At 34.1% G+C, this 17,085-nt stretch overlaps 1 protein-coding gene across 2 annotated transcripts in view; it reads left to right on the forward strand.

The window, feature by feature from the left end:
• Window positions 1-17,019, forward strand: part of LOC139685732 (solute carrier family 41 member 1-like) — a 22,270-nt gene extending 5,251 nt beyond the window's left edge. Inside the window, exons 5-10 of one of the 2 annotated variants that reach the window (XM_071582780.1) lie at window positions 1,100-1,244; window positions 1,315-1,461; window positions 2,281-2,428; window positions 3,093-3,301; window positions 9,417-9,565; window positions 10,527-17,019. In XM_071582780.1, the coding sequence (XP_071438881.1) occupies window positions 1,100-1,244; window positions 1,315-1,461; window positions 2,281-2,428; window positions 3,093-3,301; window positions 9,417-9,565; window positions 10,527-10,712 (984 nt within the window). In that variant the 3' untranslated portion in view covers window positions 10,713-17,019. Of the gene's footprint in view, window positions 1-1,099; window positions 1,245-1,314; window positions 1,462-2,280; window positions 2,429-3,092; window positions 3,302-9,416; window positions 9,566-10,511 lie in introns of both variants that reach the window. The other variant, XM_071582779.1, reaches the window with a different exon arrangement.
• Window positions 17,020-17,085: the final 66 nt, after the last annotated feature.

The raw sequence follows: 17,085 nt of genomic DNA on the forward strand, positions 1-17,085 counted from the left end.
CCAAATATTAATGCAAAGTATTATATACCCACTCAGTCAAGATGCCTACAGCATTAGTTGTATCACCCACCTTCACTTTTCTATAAATCATCACATCATGGATATTATCAATAATTTCGGTGTAGTGACCTGTACTGGGCATCCAGTATATTTGGCATCACCTGTGCTGATAAAGTCACTCAAAACATTTTGAAACCACTTATAAAACCTTCCAAAGGAAGGCATACATTTATCATTATATTTATCAAGATTTTCTTTAGTCTCTTGAGGCTCTATGCCCCTCTTAAAATAATGTTTGATCCAAACAACTCTCTCATCCATTTTCTAAAAATCACACAACCTATTCTATTAAAATTAACCCTGAACATAGTAATAGGCCAATCTTGCTGAAAATTAGTTGTGTTATTGCTTCAAGTGATACCACAAACTAGTAAGAATGTCAGTAACCATCAGTGATTCAATCTCTCTGACTTACAATGGACTTTTCAAACTATTCTCGTGCAAGTTTCAGTTGATCACTCCTTTTAATTCCTCGTGTAAAATATACATTGAACATGAATTTATGCCTTATTTCTTCCATTTCCACATGCAGTTCTGGCCATAATAAGTAATTATCTTAAAAAAAATATTTTTTTTAAATTTAGAATTGATTTGCTAGTGTCTGAATACTGCATCTAGAAATTCTGTTACTTCTGGAAAGTCCACAACTGGTCTTGATGGGCATTGATCCATATTGCATGCTGTGATTTTTTTTAGCAATTTTTGGACATAAATTACCTAATAATATAATATGGCAGTATTAACTTTTTTAATTTTTGTTTTAATAACTTTCTGATATACCTTAAACATTATGGATATTTTTGCTGACAGGTAGAAATGGACCTGGAAAAATGCATTGCTCTCTGTTCTCATTGCATAAAATCTATGAAGTGACCTAACAATATTATTTAATGATAAATTTTCTTTTGATTTCATGTCAGAATATGATATGTTATGTTTTATTGGTGGTGTTCTGGAAACTTAATATTGTAATGAGAGTAGTAATGTATCAAATGCACATGTGATTTGGTACTTATTTAGGCTCTTTTACTTTATTTAGTGTCAAGCTATTGTTGTGGGCTTCTTGGCTTCTTTGGCTGCCATGGTAATGGGATGGGTGCCTGAAGGGAAATTTAACCTGGATCATGGACTTCTCTTGTGTGCTAGCAGTCTTGTAACAGCATCACTAGCCAGCTTTGTACTGGGTAATTGAAGTGATTAGCTTTTTCATTTGACTCATTGAAAGTGGTCTGTATTGTAATTTCTTTCTTTCAGGTCTTGTAATGGTAGCAGTTATTGTATGCTCAAGACATTGTAATATCAACCCAGATAATGTAGCAACACCAATTGCAGCCAGTCTTGGTGACCTAACCACCTTGGCTCTTCTCTCCTGGATCTCGTCCCTCCTCTTTGATGCTATAGGTTTGTTTTTTGGTTCTCACATATTTGTGTACTTTAAGAAAACATGTACAGCAATGTTAGTTGTTATCTGAGTCTCTCTTGAACCGTCATGTGGATATCTGTATTTTGTAAAAAAATGGATTAACACTGCTGCAGCACCTAGTCTTTTGAGAGTAATATTTAAATGTGTGATATAAAGCAAATAATTTCAATGAAAACATATTCTTAACATTTTATTTTAATATAAACTCTTAGGTGTATATTTAAAATAATATTTTCAATATTTTTGTCCTGAAATTTTCCTTATATTATAAATGCTGTTACATTTAGGCCTGCCTTAATTAATTAATTTGTAATATTTATCTTTCATATTGTGTTCTTGAAATTTTGTTTTGTTCTAAGAGCATTGCAATTCTTCTGCCTTGTATTTTTTCTTACATTTATAAGGTTTAAGATGACGTAAAGGTGTAAATATAGTCTCATCCATTCACCTTGGTCATTGATTTACAACAATGTTGCAGCAAGTCAGTAATATCAAAGAGGTTTTCAAGTGTAACTGCCTGTATACCATGTTGTGGCTGAATGCTTTTCGCTTATAGAAGCAAATATCTTAATAAGATAAATAATATTTTTGCTTACTTCGCTGAATTTTATCTGATTTAATTAGCTCCTGAAGCTGCTAGCTCCAATATGAGCAATGGGCTAAACCCCATCACACTCTGAAATGACCTTAGTATGTGCACTGAAAAGTGATAATGCAAGGTTGTAATTAATCAGTACATTTTTGTAAGTGTATCTTAACTGTTCATGAAGTGGCTTCATCTAAATAATTTATTGCAGGTAATGATAGATGGCTTGCTCCTTTAATAATATTTGGTGGAATTTTCCTTACTCCTGTGTGGGCTTGGGTTGCATCTCGAAATCCTTATACCAGAGAAGTGCTGAGTAGTGGTTGGGTGCCTGTGATTTCTGCTATGGTGATTAGCAGGTAGTGTATCCTGATCTGTGAATTATCAATTCGGGTAGGAAAGAGGCATTCTGGTGTTTGTAAAACAAATGTATTAACATTACTACAGTACCCAGTCTTTTGAGCTCAATGTTTTATATGAAGCAAATTGGAATAGGGAAATGTTTTGTTGGTTTCCCTCCTCCCATTCAATTGAGTTTCTTCCCCTTTAGCTTCTGTGTTAGTGGATAATTTCATTTAATCCATTAGAAAAGGCTTTCATTTTGCACTGAAGGAATTACTTCTTGAAAATGTTCAGTTGTGCTACAATAGGCCTTCTTAAACAGTCCTCATTAGTTTGAGCAATGGACTGCATGTACTTCTTTGATTGACAATCTTTATTTTCATTTCCTTCGAAAAGATTTTTAATATAGGAGCAATTGTCTAATTTATCTGTTAAAATATTTTGCAAAAATTGAATTATTTTCCATGTGGTAGTAACATTAAAATACATTAAAGCACTGGCAAACTATTTACGCTGATTATTTGGGGTCGGGATGATGAATAGCTAGGGCTACTGGGAGTCCTCTCAGATGGACCATATGCTCTTGGCCATATGTGAATATATTTTAAGTTAATTTATAATTGTCACGTTTTAGTGGGTTTATACCATTGTTAATAAAGATGAAATGTTATATTTTTTCAGTGTTGGTGGTCTTATATTAGATTTCACTGTTGCCAATTTTAAAGGCATTGCAGTGTTTCAGCCTGTGATAAATGGTGTTGGTGGGAATTTAGTAGCTGTGCAAGCTAGCCGTATTTCCACTGCATTGCACAAGGATGGCAAAATTGGTAAACTTCCATTATATGAATCTGGCATCTGCATGAATCCATGGAGTGCATTTTGTAAGCCAGGTATGTACTTACATGCTTGGATAGAAATACACACACATTTACGTATTAAAAAAACAAACACAGTAATCAACCCGAAGGTCGGTTTAGTAGGTTATGGTAGGTAATGGTAGAGTTATATGTAGATATATGTATACATATGTATATATATGTATATATGTTATATATGTATATATATGTTATATATATATATATATATATACATACATACATACATATATATATATGTATATATATGTTATATATATATATACACACACGAGGGTCATCCGGAAAGTAGTACCCGTTCGTGCCGCATGAAGTGCTGACGACGCGAGTAGCCGCTGGACGAGGTCAGATAGCTTCAGTGGCTTGTCTGCCTTCTCTGAGCCAAGTTGCGTGACGCTAGCATTGCCTGTGTTGTTTCTGTGATTGTTTACAATGTTTAAAAAAATTGAGAACGCCGCCAGTTGTGAAGTGAGGGCAGTGATTAAATTCCTCAATGCAAGAAACGTTCGCCCATGTGATATTCATCGCCAATTAAAGGAGGTGTATGGAGACAATGTAATGGACGAGTCGTCTGTTCGGCGGTGGTGTCGCAACTTCAACATGGGGAGGGGGAACACACACGACGATGAGCGTTGGGGGAGACCGTCTGTCATTACAGACCAACTGGTGAGCTCAGTTGACGAATTCGTGAGGAACGATCGGCGCGTCACAATTGATGACATCTGTGAGCATTTTCCCAATGTTTCTCGAACAATTGTTCATGAAATTGTTAAACACCATCTGCATTATGCAAAAATTTGTGCAAGATGGGTCCCTCGCGTATCTCAATGAGCTGGCGGCGAAGGACTATGCAGCAGGAATACAGAAACTTGTCACACGTTATGACAAATGCCTTAATTTGCTTGGAGATTATGTTGAGAAGTAGTTTAAAGTATCCTCTTTCAAATAAAATTTTTTATGTTTGTTAATATTTACTTTTGTGTCTTTATTTCACGAACGGGTACTACTTTCCGGATGACCCTCGTGTGTGTGTGTGTGTGTGTGTGTGTGTATATATATATATATATATATGTATATATATGTTATATATATATATATGTATATATATGTTTTATATATATATATATATATATATATATATATATATATGTATGTATACATGTATATCCCTCCCCGGACTACAACCTTGACGTGGTGGAAGGGCTTGTGTCTTCTGATGACCTCTAGAGCTGTGCTGGTGGGAGTAATAATAATTGCTCCTGGTAGGGTCACCCATGCCAGATAGGTTGAAGGTTAGGAGCCAGACAAAAGGTAGTCCACGCAGCATCTGTTCCTCAATGAGGCGGCTGCAATGGCATCTGACCCCAGTGGGGTGGCCAGTAAGTGATGGTGTCACGTTAAAAACACTATTGAGGAAGGCAAAGAGAAACCACCTCAATTATCATTCCCAAGATTTAAATGATGGACAATACAGAGATTTTGAGCCCTGGCAACTACGGGGCTCAGCCCAATCGGCCGTGTGTCGTGCCCAGCAGCGAGGGAGGCAAGGCTTCCGCGGTCGTCATCCCACGAAACCCTTGCAAGGGAAAACCAGCGGCAGCAGGATAGAAGGCGCAGGCGAAGAAGACCAAATTAGTTAGAATAGGAATGTTAGGACAATGATGAGGACAGGGAAATTGGAGAATGTTAAGCGAGAGATGGGAAGGGGAAATATAGATATTTTAGGTCTATGCGAGGTGAGATGGAAAGATAGCTGGGATTACTGGAGTGATAAGTATAGAATAATATACAGCGGTGGGAACGAGAGCCAACAAGGGGTTGCCATAGTATTAAACGAAGAGGTAGGAAGAAGTGTAGTCAACATAGAGCAGGTAACGGATAGATTATTACTAGTAGAGATAAAATTAGAACCGACGAACTTGGTTATTATTCAGGTATACATGCCACCGAGCAAGCATACGGAAGAAGAGGTCGATAGGATATACGATCATTTAGAAGACATAATCACGTATGTTCCTGCAGGGAAACATTTGATAGTGATGGGGGATTGGAATGCTACGGTAGGTGAAGGAAGAGATGGTGATGAGGTCGGGGACTACGGTTTAGGCACAAGGAATGACCGAGGGGAGAAAGCAGTTGAGTTCTGCAGGAGACAGGGGTTAGTCTTCACCAACTCTTGGTTTAGACACCACAAAAGACGCAGGTATACATGGAAAATGCCAGGTGACTCAGAAAGGTATCAGCTAGATTATATCCTGGTTAGACACAGGTTTAGGAACAGTGTGATAAATTCGCACAGCTTCCTGGGAGCGGATGCGGACTCTGACCATAATTTAGTAGTTATGAAATATAGTTTCAAAAATAATAAGGCAGGGGCGACGAGTTAGAAAATGGAATCTAGAAGCATTAAATGGTTTGGAAAGGAAGGAATACAAGCAAGCGGTAGAGGAAATCATGGAAGATGGTAAAGAGCTTAGTACTATCGAAGAAAAATGGGAAAGTATCAAGAAAGGGTTGTCTAAAGCCGCAAAAGACACTATTGGAACCGATAATGCTAACAGGACTAGGAAACCATGGATCATGGATGAGATTATTACAAAGATGGATGAGCGGCGAAAATGGAAGAATGTAAATACAGAGTTAGGCAAAATGAAGTACTAAGAATTAAACAATAAATTGAGGCGGGCAGCAAATAAAGCAAAAGAAGCATGGTGGAAGACGTAGTGTGAGGATATGGAAAGTCTGCAGAGGAAGGGTGAAATCGGTGCGCTGTACAGCAAAGTTAAATCTTTATCGGGAATTAAGAAAGTGAGATCTGTGCTAACAGCTAGAGATAAGGCGGGTAAGGTAATAGTTAACACAGGAAAGATCCAAGAGAGATGGAAGGAGTATATAGAAGAACTGTATAGTAAAGAACTTCGACCAACAAAGTTAGACATTGAAAAAGAATATGACGTAGAGGAAGATAGCTTAGGTCCAGGCATACTCGATGATAAAATAGAAAGGGCATTAAGGGAGATGAAACTGAATAAGGCCGTGGGGGTGGATAACATTCCCGCGGAACTATTGAAATGCTTAGGAAAATGTGGGAGGAAGAGGCTATATGGGCTGATTCGTAGTATTTATGAGGAAGGAATCTGGCCGGAAGACTTAGTGAGGTCAGTTTTAGTTCCTATTCCGAAAAAGGTAAAGGCTACATCATGTGGGGACTACAGGACAATAAGTTTGATATCCCACGCAGCTAAAGTTGTTCTCAGGATCATAAGCAAAAGGATAGAGAGTAGGGCAAATGATTACTTAGGGGATGATCAGTTTGGGTTTAGGAAGGGGAGAGGTACGCGTGATGCCATTGCAGTAATGAGATTATTAATCGAGAGGAATATAGAACACAACCGGGAGGTTTTTGCCTGTTTCGTAGATTTCGAAAAAACGTTTGATAGAGTGAATTGGGAAAAACTAATGAGTATATTGCAGAAAATAGGAATAGATAGGAGGGAAAGGAGGCTAATCCACAACCTGTACATGTCTCAGACTGCTCAGGTGCGGGTGGGGAACGGGGAGTCCGGATGGGCAGTGTTAGGAAGAGGTGTAAGGCAGGGTTGCCCATTATCACCGTTGCTGTTCCACCTGTATGCAGAGGAAATGATTGAAGAGGCATGGGAAGAACTCCAGGTAGGAATGAAAGTGGGTGGGGAATTCGTAAAATCAGTTAGGTTTGCTGATGACCAAGCTTTAGTTTGTCAGTCAGCCAGGGGGTTGCAAGCATTGCTTAGTGATTTGGAAATTCAGTGCGACAGGTATGGAATGAGAATCAATATTAATAAAACAAAGGTTATGCGATTTTCTAGAAAGAAAAAGGCTAAGCTAAGCATTAAAATAGGAGGGCAAAAAGTAGAGCAGGTAGAACAGTTTACGTATCTCGGTAGTGTTTTGGACCAACACGGTCAAAGCATTAGGGACATAAGGAGAAGAATTTGTTAGGGAAAGAGGCTTTCACAAGGAGAAGGGAGTTGATGACAGGGACGTTGAGTAAGGATGTTAAGAAAAGATTCGTAAAAACTTTGATATGGAGCGAAGCTATGTACGGTACGGAAACATGGTCATTGAAGCAGGAGGATGGACGTAGACTGGAGGCTTTTGAAATGTGGGTTTGGAGAAGAATGGAGAAGTTAAATGGACAGAGAAGAAAACAAATGAGGAGGTACTTGGTATGGTGGGCGAAGAGAGGGGTTTCTTGGGAGAAATCCTATGGAGGCAGGAAAAGTGGATGAAGGGGCTATTGACCGGCAGCGGGATGAAGACTGTAATTGAGGGGAGAATGTTAGGCAAACGAGGAAAGGGAAGGAACAGGATAAGGATGTTGGATGGGATGAAGGGAGGAAGAAAGTACTCAGAGCTGAAGAGGGACCTGATGTAGAGTAGGATGTTGTGTTTTGCTAGGGGTCATAAATTATTTAATTAGTAATTATGTCCATCCAAAAACCCACCTTAACCGGTAGATTACCTAATACTAATAATAATATATATACGAACCGACCGGTACACATATATACACATACATACATATATATATATATGTGTGGGTCGCGGTAGTCCAGTGGGTAGAGCGTTGGACTGCTGACCGAAGGGTCCTGGATTTAATTCCCGGGCATGGCACTCTGGGCACCTGCAGCTCCACCCAAGCTAAAGTGATTTTTCGGGTACCAGTTCTTACTGGGAAACCATAAACGGCACAGGGAAAGGAACTATATATATATATATATATATATATATATATATATATATATGTATATATATATATATATATATATATATATATGTATATATATATATATATATATATATATATATATATATGTATATATATATATGTATATGTATATATATATGTATATATGTATATGTCTATGTATATATATATATATATATATATATATATATATATATATATATATATATATATGTATACATATATGTATATGTATACATATATATACACACACACATATATATATATATATATTATTGTATATATATATATATATACATATATATATATATATATATATATATATATATATATATATATATATATATATATATATATACAATAATATATATACATATATATATATGTATGTGTATATATATACATATATACACATACATATATATACATATATATATATATATATATATATATACATATATATACACATATATATATACATATATATATATATACATATATATATATATATATATATATATATATATATATATATAAATAATCCCCTTGAATACAAATGAACTCCATATTTGCATTATCTGATTTTTTGTTTTCCTGCAATTTAAAACACTTTTATTAGGCTCAATAAAATTTCCTATTATTCCAATGTATGTCCGCGTCATGGTCGCCAGATAGCATCAGTTCACACGGTAATTTGATAGATCTTTTATTTGCTACAACTATTATTCATATATGCATAGTTGGCTGAAATGTGGAATTATGGTATGGGTCATTCGAAATCTCAAAAATACCCGGGGAAAATAGCAGTCAGGCCCATTTCAAATCATTTGAAATTCTCACTTTACCATGCCTCTACATTTTGCTTACAATTGTTGTCATTCAATGTAATTTTTTTTGCCGTCTCAGCCCAGAATAGCAGAGTAACCATCAAAACATCATAATTGTATCGTATTGTAGATTTTAAATATATTTAGTTTTTTGGATTCGTCTCATCCCAGAACAGCAGAAGCAACATTAAAACATGGTAAAAGCATCATATCATAAAATATTGTATCCAGTCTTTGCAGGTGTGACACCGACAAATGCCTCGCAAGGAAACTAAGGGAAATCTCTTCACAATGTTCAAACTTCACAAAGTTTGAACATAAGTTATACCAATATCTAGTTATCAATATGTTTTAATCCACTGGTGAATTGTTGTATTTTTAAATGCTTTTATTTAAATTTATCTGTCTCCATATTAAGTTTGTGTTTGTTTCTGCTGTATTCATATACCCTGTTCTATGCATTTAAATTTCATGCCATGGAGCCAATAAAAATAATTATTAATGTTTATGCTGTTTGTATTGGTATTTGAGTAATGTTCAATTTATTTTACAGGAGGACATGCCAGAACTGCACGGGTGTTGTTGCTCATGGTCGTTCCTGGGCATTTGATATTTTCATATACCATCAGCTATTTACAAGCTGGTCATACCACACTTACCCCTATATTTGTAGTAATATATTTGATTGCTGCTCTCCTCCAGGTAAAGAAAATGAACTCACTTTTTTGTATTTGTCTTTTTTATAATTCTAATAATGAAATTTCTGCTTTCATGCTTTGGCATTTGAGATATTTTGATTAGTGCCACATTTTCAAATATGCTTGTTATACTATATAAAATCATCATTCAGCACTGGTGACTAAGAGAAAAATAATTTAAGCTTGATAAGCAGGAAGCACAATGTGTCATAGATTTATGATCTATTGAGATAAGTTCAAACTTATTGAAGTGGATGCATTTTTGCATAGCATGTTGGTGATGGTGTCTTGGAATGAAAAAAAAATAACTTTTTCCTCTAATTTGTATTTATTGTGTTAAATGTCTAAATGAGCAGCTCTGGGGGCATGGTTAACAGGCTAAAATTTCTAGTGACATTTTTCACTGAAAAATTTATTCAAAATGTATGCATAGGCCCATTGTTTGTACATTTACTTTTGAAGAATAGTCCAATTGGAAAATACTAGGATTGAATTGCAAGTGGTTACCTAAATAAAGGTCTAACTACAGATAGGGAAAATGTTGAGAAATATTGGAGGGAGTGAGAACACAGTCTTTGGAACATAGCATATCATTTGGTATGACCGATTCTAAAAATATCCCTCCAAATTTATCGCCCATATAGCTTACATTAAACAAAATGGTGATGCTGTAATAAGAATTTAGTTTGTATTAGAGGTGGTTTTCTATTATTGGCGATGGAAGAAATGTTTGAGTTTGCAATAAAATTTGCATTTGAGTTTCTAATAGAGAAATTTGAAGCATAATAGGTAAAGAAACACCAGCAGAATTACTACTCAACTATGACTTCTCAAAATTTTACCTTCAGTTAGAATGAATAACCGAAGTTCATCTGTGTAAGATAGCAAGTGCAGAGTAATCTGTTACAAAAACAGATTAATCTACACTTTCATTAACTTTCTGAATGAAGTTATCTTCTTTTCAGGTTGTGCTATTATTATATATTGCCCACATCATGATCTACTGGATGTGGGTGAGAAAAATTGATCCAGACAACTCAGCAATCCCATATCTCACAGCACTTGGTGACTTACTGGGCACTGGCCTGCTTGCTCTAGCATTCAAGGTCCTTTATGTGATAGGTGACAGGGATAGCGATGTTGGTGATTAAGTAGTGTGAATGTGTTTTGTGTGTCTGTGTGAATTTTTATGTATGCGTGAAAACAAATCCATTTTCCAAGGGTTATTTCTTTATTCTGTGTATTTAACACAAGTGGATCTAGTCTCGTGAAGCTTTTTTGATGAATAATGAAAATATTGTTTTAAGTATTGGCAAGACAAGAGTTCTCATATTTAAAAATTTTGTCAAATTTTTACTGCTGTTCAATATTAGAAAATATATTCTCATATAATTAAGGAAATACTTATCTATGTGTGATATTGTGAGGGAATATTGTATTTTGTACAATTTATATAATTGTTTTGTTTTTTGGTAATTTTATCATTTAATTGATTCCATATTTTAAAGTAGTCAGGCTTTTATTCATTGGAGGCATTCAGCATAAATATTCAAATATGGCTGGCTCACTGTTAAGCCATGGTTATAATAATATGGCTGATGTCAGAATTTTTAAGTTCTGCAACTCTTGTTTCCTTTATTATGTTTATTAATTTTCTTGATTACATTGCCACTACTTTGTAATCATCAGTTTTTCTTTTGGAGAAATGTGAAAGGTGTTGAATGATTCTTAAAGTGATTACCTCAATATGGTGCTCATATACAACATAATGTATACATTAGTTGTTACAACATTATTAAGAAGTCATTTAAATATTGCGTAGGTTAATTTTTTTCCATATATTAAGGAACACTTAACTAAGAACGTGGGCTGTTCTTAAATTAGAATCGAGAAATTGTTTTAGTAATTGTTCATGAGCAGTGTTTTTTGAAAAGCTGTTGTTATTTATACTTCATTTCATGAGGTGTGTTTGAATGAAATTGACTCAACAGACCTAATTTCGGTCATTAATATAAATCAAATGATTGATCTGAGATTTTTCAGTATTTCTATTCAAAGTGCAATTTATTTACTTAGGTAGTCACTCCTTGCTAGCAAACATTTGTTATTCTGATAAACTACTGAGCAATTCAATCATTGATGCATATTTTTCCGTTGGACATCTTACATGTCTACTTATACATTTCCAACTTGTGGTCTCAAGGTGTAGTAATTTTATTGACCAAAGTTTTAGTTAGATGAAAAAGGGAATGCAATATGCTCTTTATAAGAGTTTGTCTTTGACGTCAAGAATATTGTCCACATTGCTGTGATTGATATACTCAGACATGTTAATTTGGAATATGAATTTTTTGGAGTATCAGCAAATTATTTTTCTTAAAAGACAGCTAAAAGCATCATTATTGGTATTTAAAGTTCTTTACTATGGAACACATTGTAATATTCCTGTTGGTTTTGATCTGTGAGCGAAGATTTTCTTGGATGTTAATATTATTAATTGTTGTGCTTTTCTTTTCATTATTTTCTAAAACAACCAAACTTGCATCATTCTGGACTGTTGTGACGCAGATGTTAAGCCATTTGAAGTATGCCTTACTGTCTAAGTATATCCGTGAATATGCAAAATGGTGGACAAAGAATTCATAAAAGACTGCTGAGCTTTCCTAACATGATTCTGTGGTTTCTTGCTAAAGTTGTTTTTACATATCACTGATTTTATTTTTCCCACTCAGTGTGTGGTTGTTTTGTTTACAATTCATATCAACTGCTTTTATAAGTAAACAAGAAGTTTTTTTTCAAAAGTTATAGCAGTATAGATCGGGGATTTTATTAGAATTACTGAAAAATTGTCCATTCGAATCATGAACTTGTCTGATGCTTAGTACTTAGCAGAAATGTATTCATGGAGAACTATTTTTAGTAATGCAATTAATATTAAGGGTTAAGTAAAACAGGCAAAGATGAAATTAGAATCAAGTTGTGTCAATGAAATGTTTGCTAAAATGAGCTGTAAAAAGCTATAAATGACACTTTACACATTCAGTAAAACCCCTTATATAGGTAATCGGAATTTACATTTTTCCATAATGTACAAATTTTTTTGAGTCCCATCAACTTTACTATTGATCTACCCTGTGTAAAATCCCCTGTGAACATTATTTCAATTTCACCCTATTTCCATATTTTTTGCTTTGTTTTCTAAATATCTTCAATCTTTTAAATGCTTTTGACCATGCTCAGGCTATTTTAAACATTATACAACTTTTTCCTGATGTCGCAAATTTTAAATTTCTAAATGCATGGATGGTATGAATATGCATATTACATATCTAGTATGAAATGTTTGGGCTAAGATTTTGAAAATGGCATTATGGTATATACAGTGCCATTCATGGCAGATAGGTGAGTTTCTCCTACTTACTTAATGCTCCAGATTGGTGCATGAAGGGAGGTGAATACTATGTACCACACTATATGAGCAGCATATTATTACTCTGTAATGACTCCTGTAGGTGAGTGTCGTAATGACATATACTGAGAAAGTGTGGATATGGATATATGATAACATTTAAAGTGAGTGCATGTTCTTCAGAAAACCATTTAAAATTTTCCTCCAGAAATTTGAATGCCATTTTCCCAAAATTTTTATCACATTCTGTAATAGGAAAGCTAGGATCAAAAAAGATATTCAGTTTGGGAACTTGTTAAGATAGTGCATACATAGTTGAATAAGTTATTTTTATATTGGTTCTACATGTATTAGCCTAACTCTTATGGTTACCCTTACTGGAGTTTGCGTGAATTTAAAAAAGAGGAATTTTTCCATATCACACAATTTACACTTTTTCCAAGGTTTCAAGGAAATTCTAAATAAGGAGTTTTACTGTGTATTTTTTAAGTCTTTTGTATGCTACTGTGATGAATGGAAGTATTTTGCTTGATAAGTTAGGAGTATGATTATGCTATTTGATAAAGTATTATATGTAAAGGGAGACATGTGAACCAGCTTCTGTTTTATTTTCTGAGAAAAGAGAATACCAGAAGTTATTCTATGGAGAATTATTGAAATACTGTTCAGAAAGTGGTATCAGGTCCCCTTTATCCTAAATTTTCTTCCTGATTGGTTCTTCCATTGTTCAACTTTCCATCAACCCTGTTACAGGTTCCATTTTGCAGATGCGCCCAACTTTTTATTTTTCTTTCATCTCCAGAATTTCACTTCTTTTAAATAATTCTAATCTCCCCTTTCTGAATGAATCACAATATTTTTGAGATTCTGGAAAATTTTATTCCCTTGCAGTGGGTATAAGCAAACATATTTCAGCTCATTGTGAGTTATGTTGTATGAGTAGTTTTATGTAAACTTTGTTTCTTGATTGATAATATACTTCCTTGGTAAGTTCAACGCAATCCTGTATTAATGCGATCACTGACGAAAAAAGTTTTTCTGCATATTTTTCTCACCAGGTTTTGTTATTTTGTATTTCCTTACCCTATCTTTCTTAAGTCTCCATGACTCAAATGAAACCATCACCTTCCTCAGGCATGCTTGAATCATAATTAGTTTTTCTAATTAAAGATTGTCTGGAGCAGCAGTTCATTTTTTTCTCTTTTAGTATGTTGCTAAACTTCATTGATTATTTACAAATCTAGGTATTCCTAATCTGTTTCAAACGATTAAATAAATTTAAACTCTGTAAGCACTGCAACATAAAAATAGCAATATTTGTCTGGCATTTAAACAGCTATAATTAGCTGTAAGGATGTAATTATTATTTCATTTTTACCATGAGAGACTTATAATCATTCATGGAAGGGCTTAAGAATACATGCATGTTATAAAATATTTCAATGAATTGCTCAATCAAGATTCAAACCATTATTACAGCCTTGGTGGTATTTTGGGGTCAAATTCAGGTTAAATAATTGAAAGTCATTAGGACTTACCTGGTATTTTTACAAAAACTTTCTACAACATCATATTCATGAATATTTAAATTAGTGCTTTTGAATAATCAAAATGAAGACATCATCAGAAAAAGAATCAAGAAGTGATGAAGGGAATCAAGATTCTCTTAGCAATTGATGTTTGAGGCCTAAAAATTCCATTTTTAGGTATTGCTGGAAAAGGTTGGCAATTTGTTTCAAGTGCCAGTATGTTGTTCAAAGTCAAACATTTAACTACATCAGGCCTTATCAGACATAGGAAACAATAACCATTTTTTAACTCTTAGAATTGAGAGAGGTCTCTAGGTATCTTTAAAAAAGGTATCATTAGGAGAAAAAAATTTGGTGAGTGAATAAATGGAAGGTGGAAAAAATCTTCTACAAAGTAGGAAATTACTTATAGTCCATGCTTTAAGTATAGTTTAGATCCATTGTTCTATGCTTGTACTTCTGAGCCTCTGGACAGTATTCTATCAAAGCAATATTTTATTTGTAAAATTTTTCTGAGTATTTTCTCAGCAAGATTTAAGAGTACTGCATAAAAGGTTTGTATTTCCCAATTGCTGTCCTAAAAATGTTGGGACGTATTTCTTTTCTCAATTATCCTGAACCCTAAAATATCCCAAATTGTGTTAAAAACACATGGAGAAAAAGTACATTTATGACCTCTGTTTACTTTGTTCCATGCATAGCTTGAATTCTGTTTTCTTTCCCTTTGACCTGCAGTGGCATTATTGTTCATAACAAAATTAAAGAAAGGGCCTTAATTTTTCTCAAGAGAGACTACCTTCCAAGTTTATATGATACCTATGTCTTCGCATTGGCTCTTTTTTCCTGTTATCAGATTTTGTGCAGTTACAGTAGTTGACTCTGAAGTTCTTTTGGGAAAGTTAAAACAGCATTAGCATCTGATGTTTTAATAAGTTGAGAGTGAAGGGAGTATTTGTGTAGAAAACTATTTTGATGATAATAGGGAGACTCGGTGGTTGTTGTATATGCCATGCTTTGCCCAAACAGTAAATTAGGCTGCTTCTAATGCTGTTAAGCAAGAATTTTTTATGTCTACAAAATTACTTTCTGTAAATCTTTGTTATTTTTTTGGGGTATATGTATACTTTTTTCACATTCACTTACACACTAAAGGAGTGGTAATGGGAAAATTCCTGATGTTTACATGTATTGTTAAGACCATGTTAAAATTTAGAACTGTGATATCCTATCCTGAGACTAATGATAACTCATTAAATCCAAAGTTTCAAACTTAATGTCATAATTGAAGTAGTTAGACCATTCCTATGTTTTTTTGTTAATTGTTCTTGAATATGGTATTTGAATAATGTCATTTTTTTGGTTATGGTATAGTCTAAAAAATTCATTGTTCTTTGTATTAATATGAATCACTGCAAAATTTTGTCCCATGATCATTGTGTGTGGCTACCTTGCATTGTCGCATTTTGGTATTTTATAGTTAATGGTTGAAGTCCTATCAAGTCTCCTATGTCTGGCAACTTTAAGATTGTAGTTGTATTTTGGGTTTGGTTCTTAAGAAAGTATGTCATGAAAAGCAATGGCTCCAGAAAGTGGCCTACATGTAATGTAACTGTGAGCATGCTTGGTTATTCTAAATAATGCTTGGGCATATTAATGTTTTATAGACATGCCATGGATTTATGTATTATGGTCAATTCATGGCAGAATTGTAAATCAGCAAGCCCTATCTTCTGGTTATTTTCCACTTTATTTTTATCACACATTTTTGTCTGGTTAGTTTAATATCTTTAATGTACTAGAACCTCTTAAGTGTGTTATTGGAAGGACTTCAAGCCTAATATAATTATGACTACACTACCCTACATTTAACTTGCTTACAATAAAAGCTTTCTGATAAATGTGTAATCATTATGCTATAATGCTTACACATTTATGAATGTATATTTATACAGTGATGAAGTAACTGAGTTACTGGCAATGAATACTTCCTAGATTTTTTTGTTTGCATCATGAAATTCTAAATATGTAATAATTTCTTGGAATCTACTTTTTTGAGTTCAAGTGAGTAACCATTACACAAAAGAGATGGTTACTTATCAATTTCAATTTGACATGATATATTCAAAATCAGTTTTGGCAGCCTCCTTTGCAGCTTTGGCTCTGTCAGTGTTGAAGCCTGATTTTTTAAACCCAGATTTTTCCAAAGCCTTGAAGTTGCATTGCTTGTAAAATGCAGATAATGATAATTTTATCTTTGACTCTAAAAATTTCTCGCAATTTTCCAGTTAGAAACGTTTTTGCTCATCCACATTTAAATGTGTTAATCTATATAGAAATGTACATGTAGTAAAATTTTAATAGCTTAATTGGTACAGCATTGGCCTGTCAAGTTGAAGATCCTTTGTTTTTAGTCCATCCAAGGAAGCTTGTCTCTTTGAAATCACCACCCTTCCCCAATAGCCATATGTCTTTTTTTTACAATGGAATTAAATATGAGGTCCATTCCTTTTGTTCTAGTTATTTTGTGTTATTCTTTTGTGAAGTACCTAATCATTACATTTTGCCATTTCATTGGTATGTGTTTTT

Source organism: Hetaerina americana, unplaced genomic scaffold (assembly GCF_022747635.1).
Source record: "Hetaerina americana unplaced genomic scaffold, ioHetAmer1.1.p SCAF_12, whole genome shotgun sequence".
NCBI classification, from domain to species: domain Eukaryota; kingdom Metazoa; phylum Arthropoda; class Insecta; order Odonata; family Calopterygidae; genus Hetaerina; species Hetaerina americana.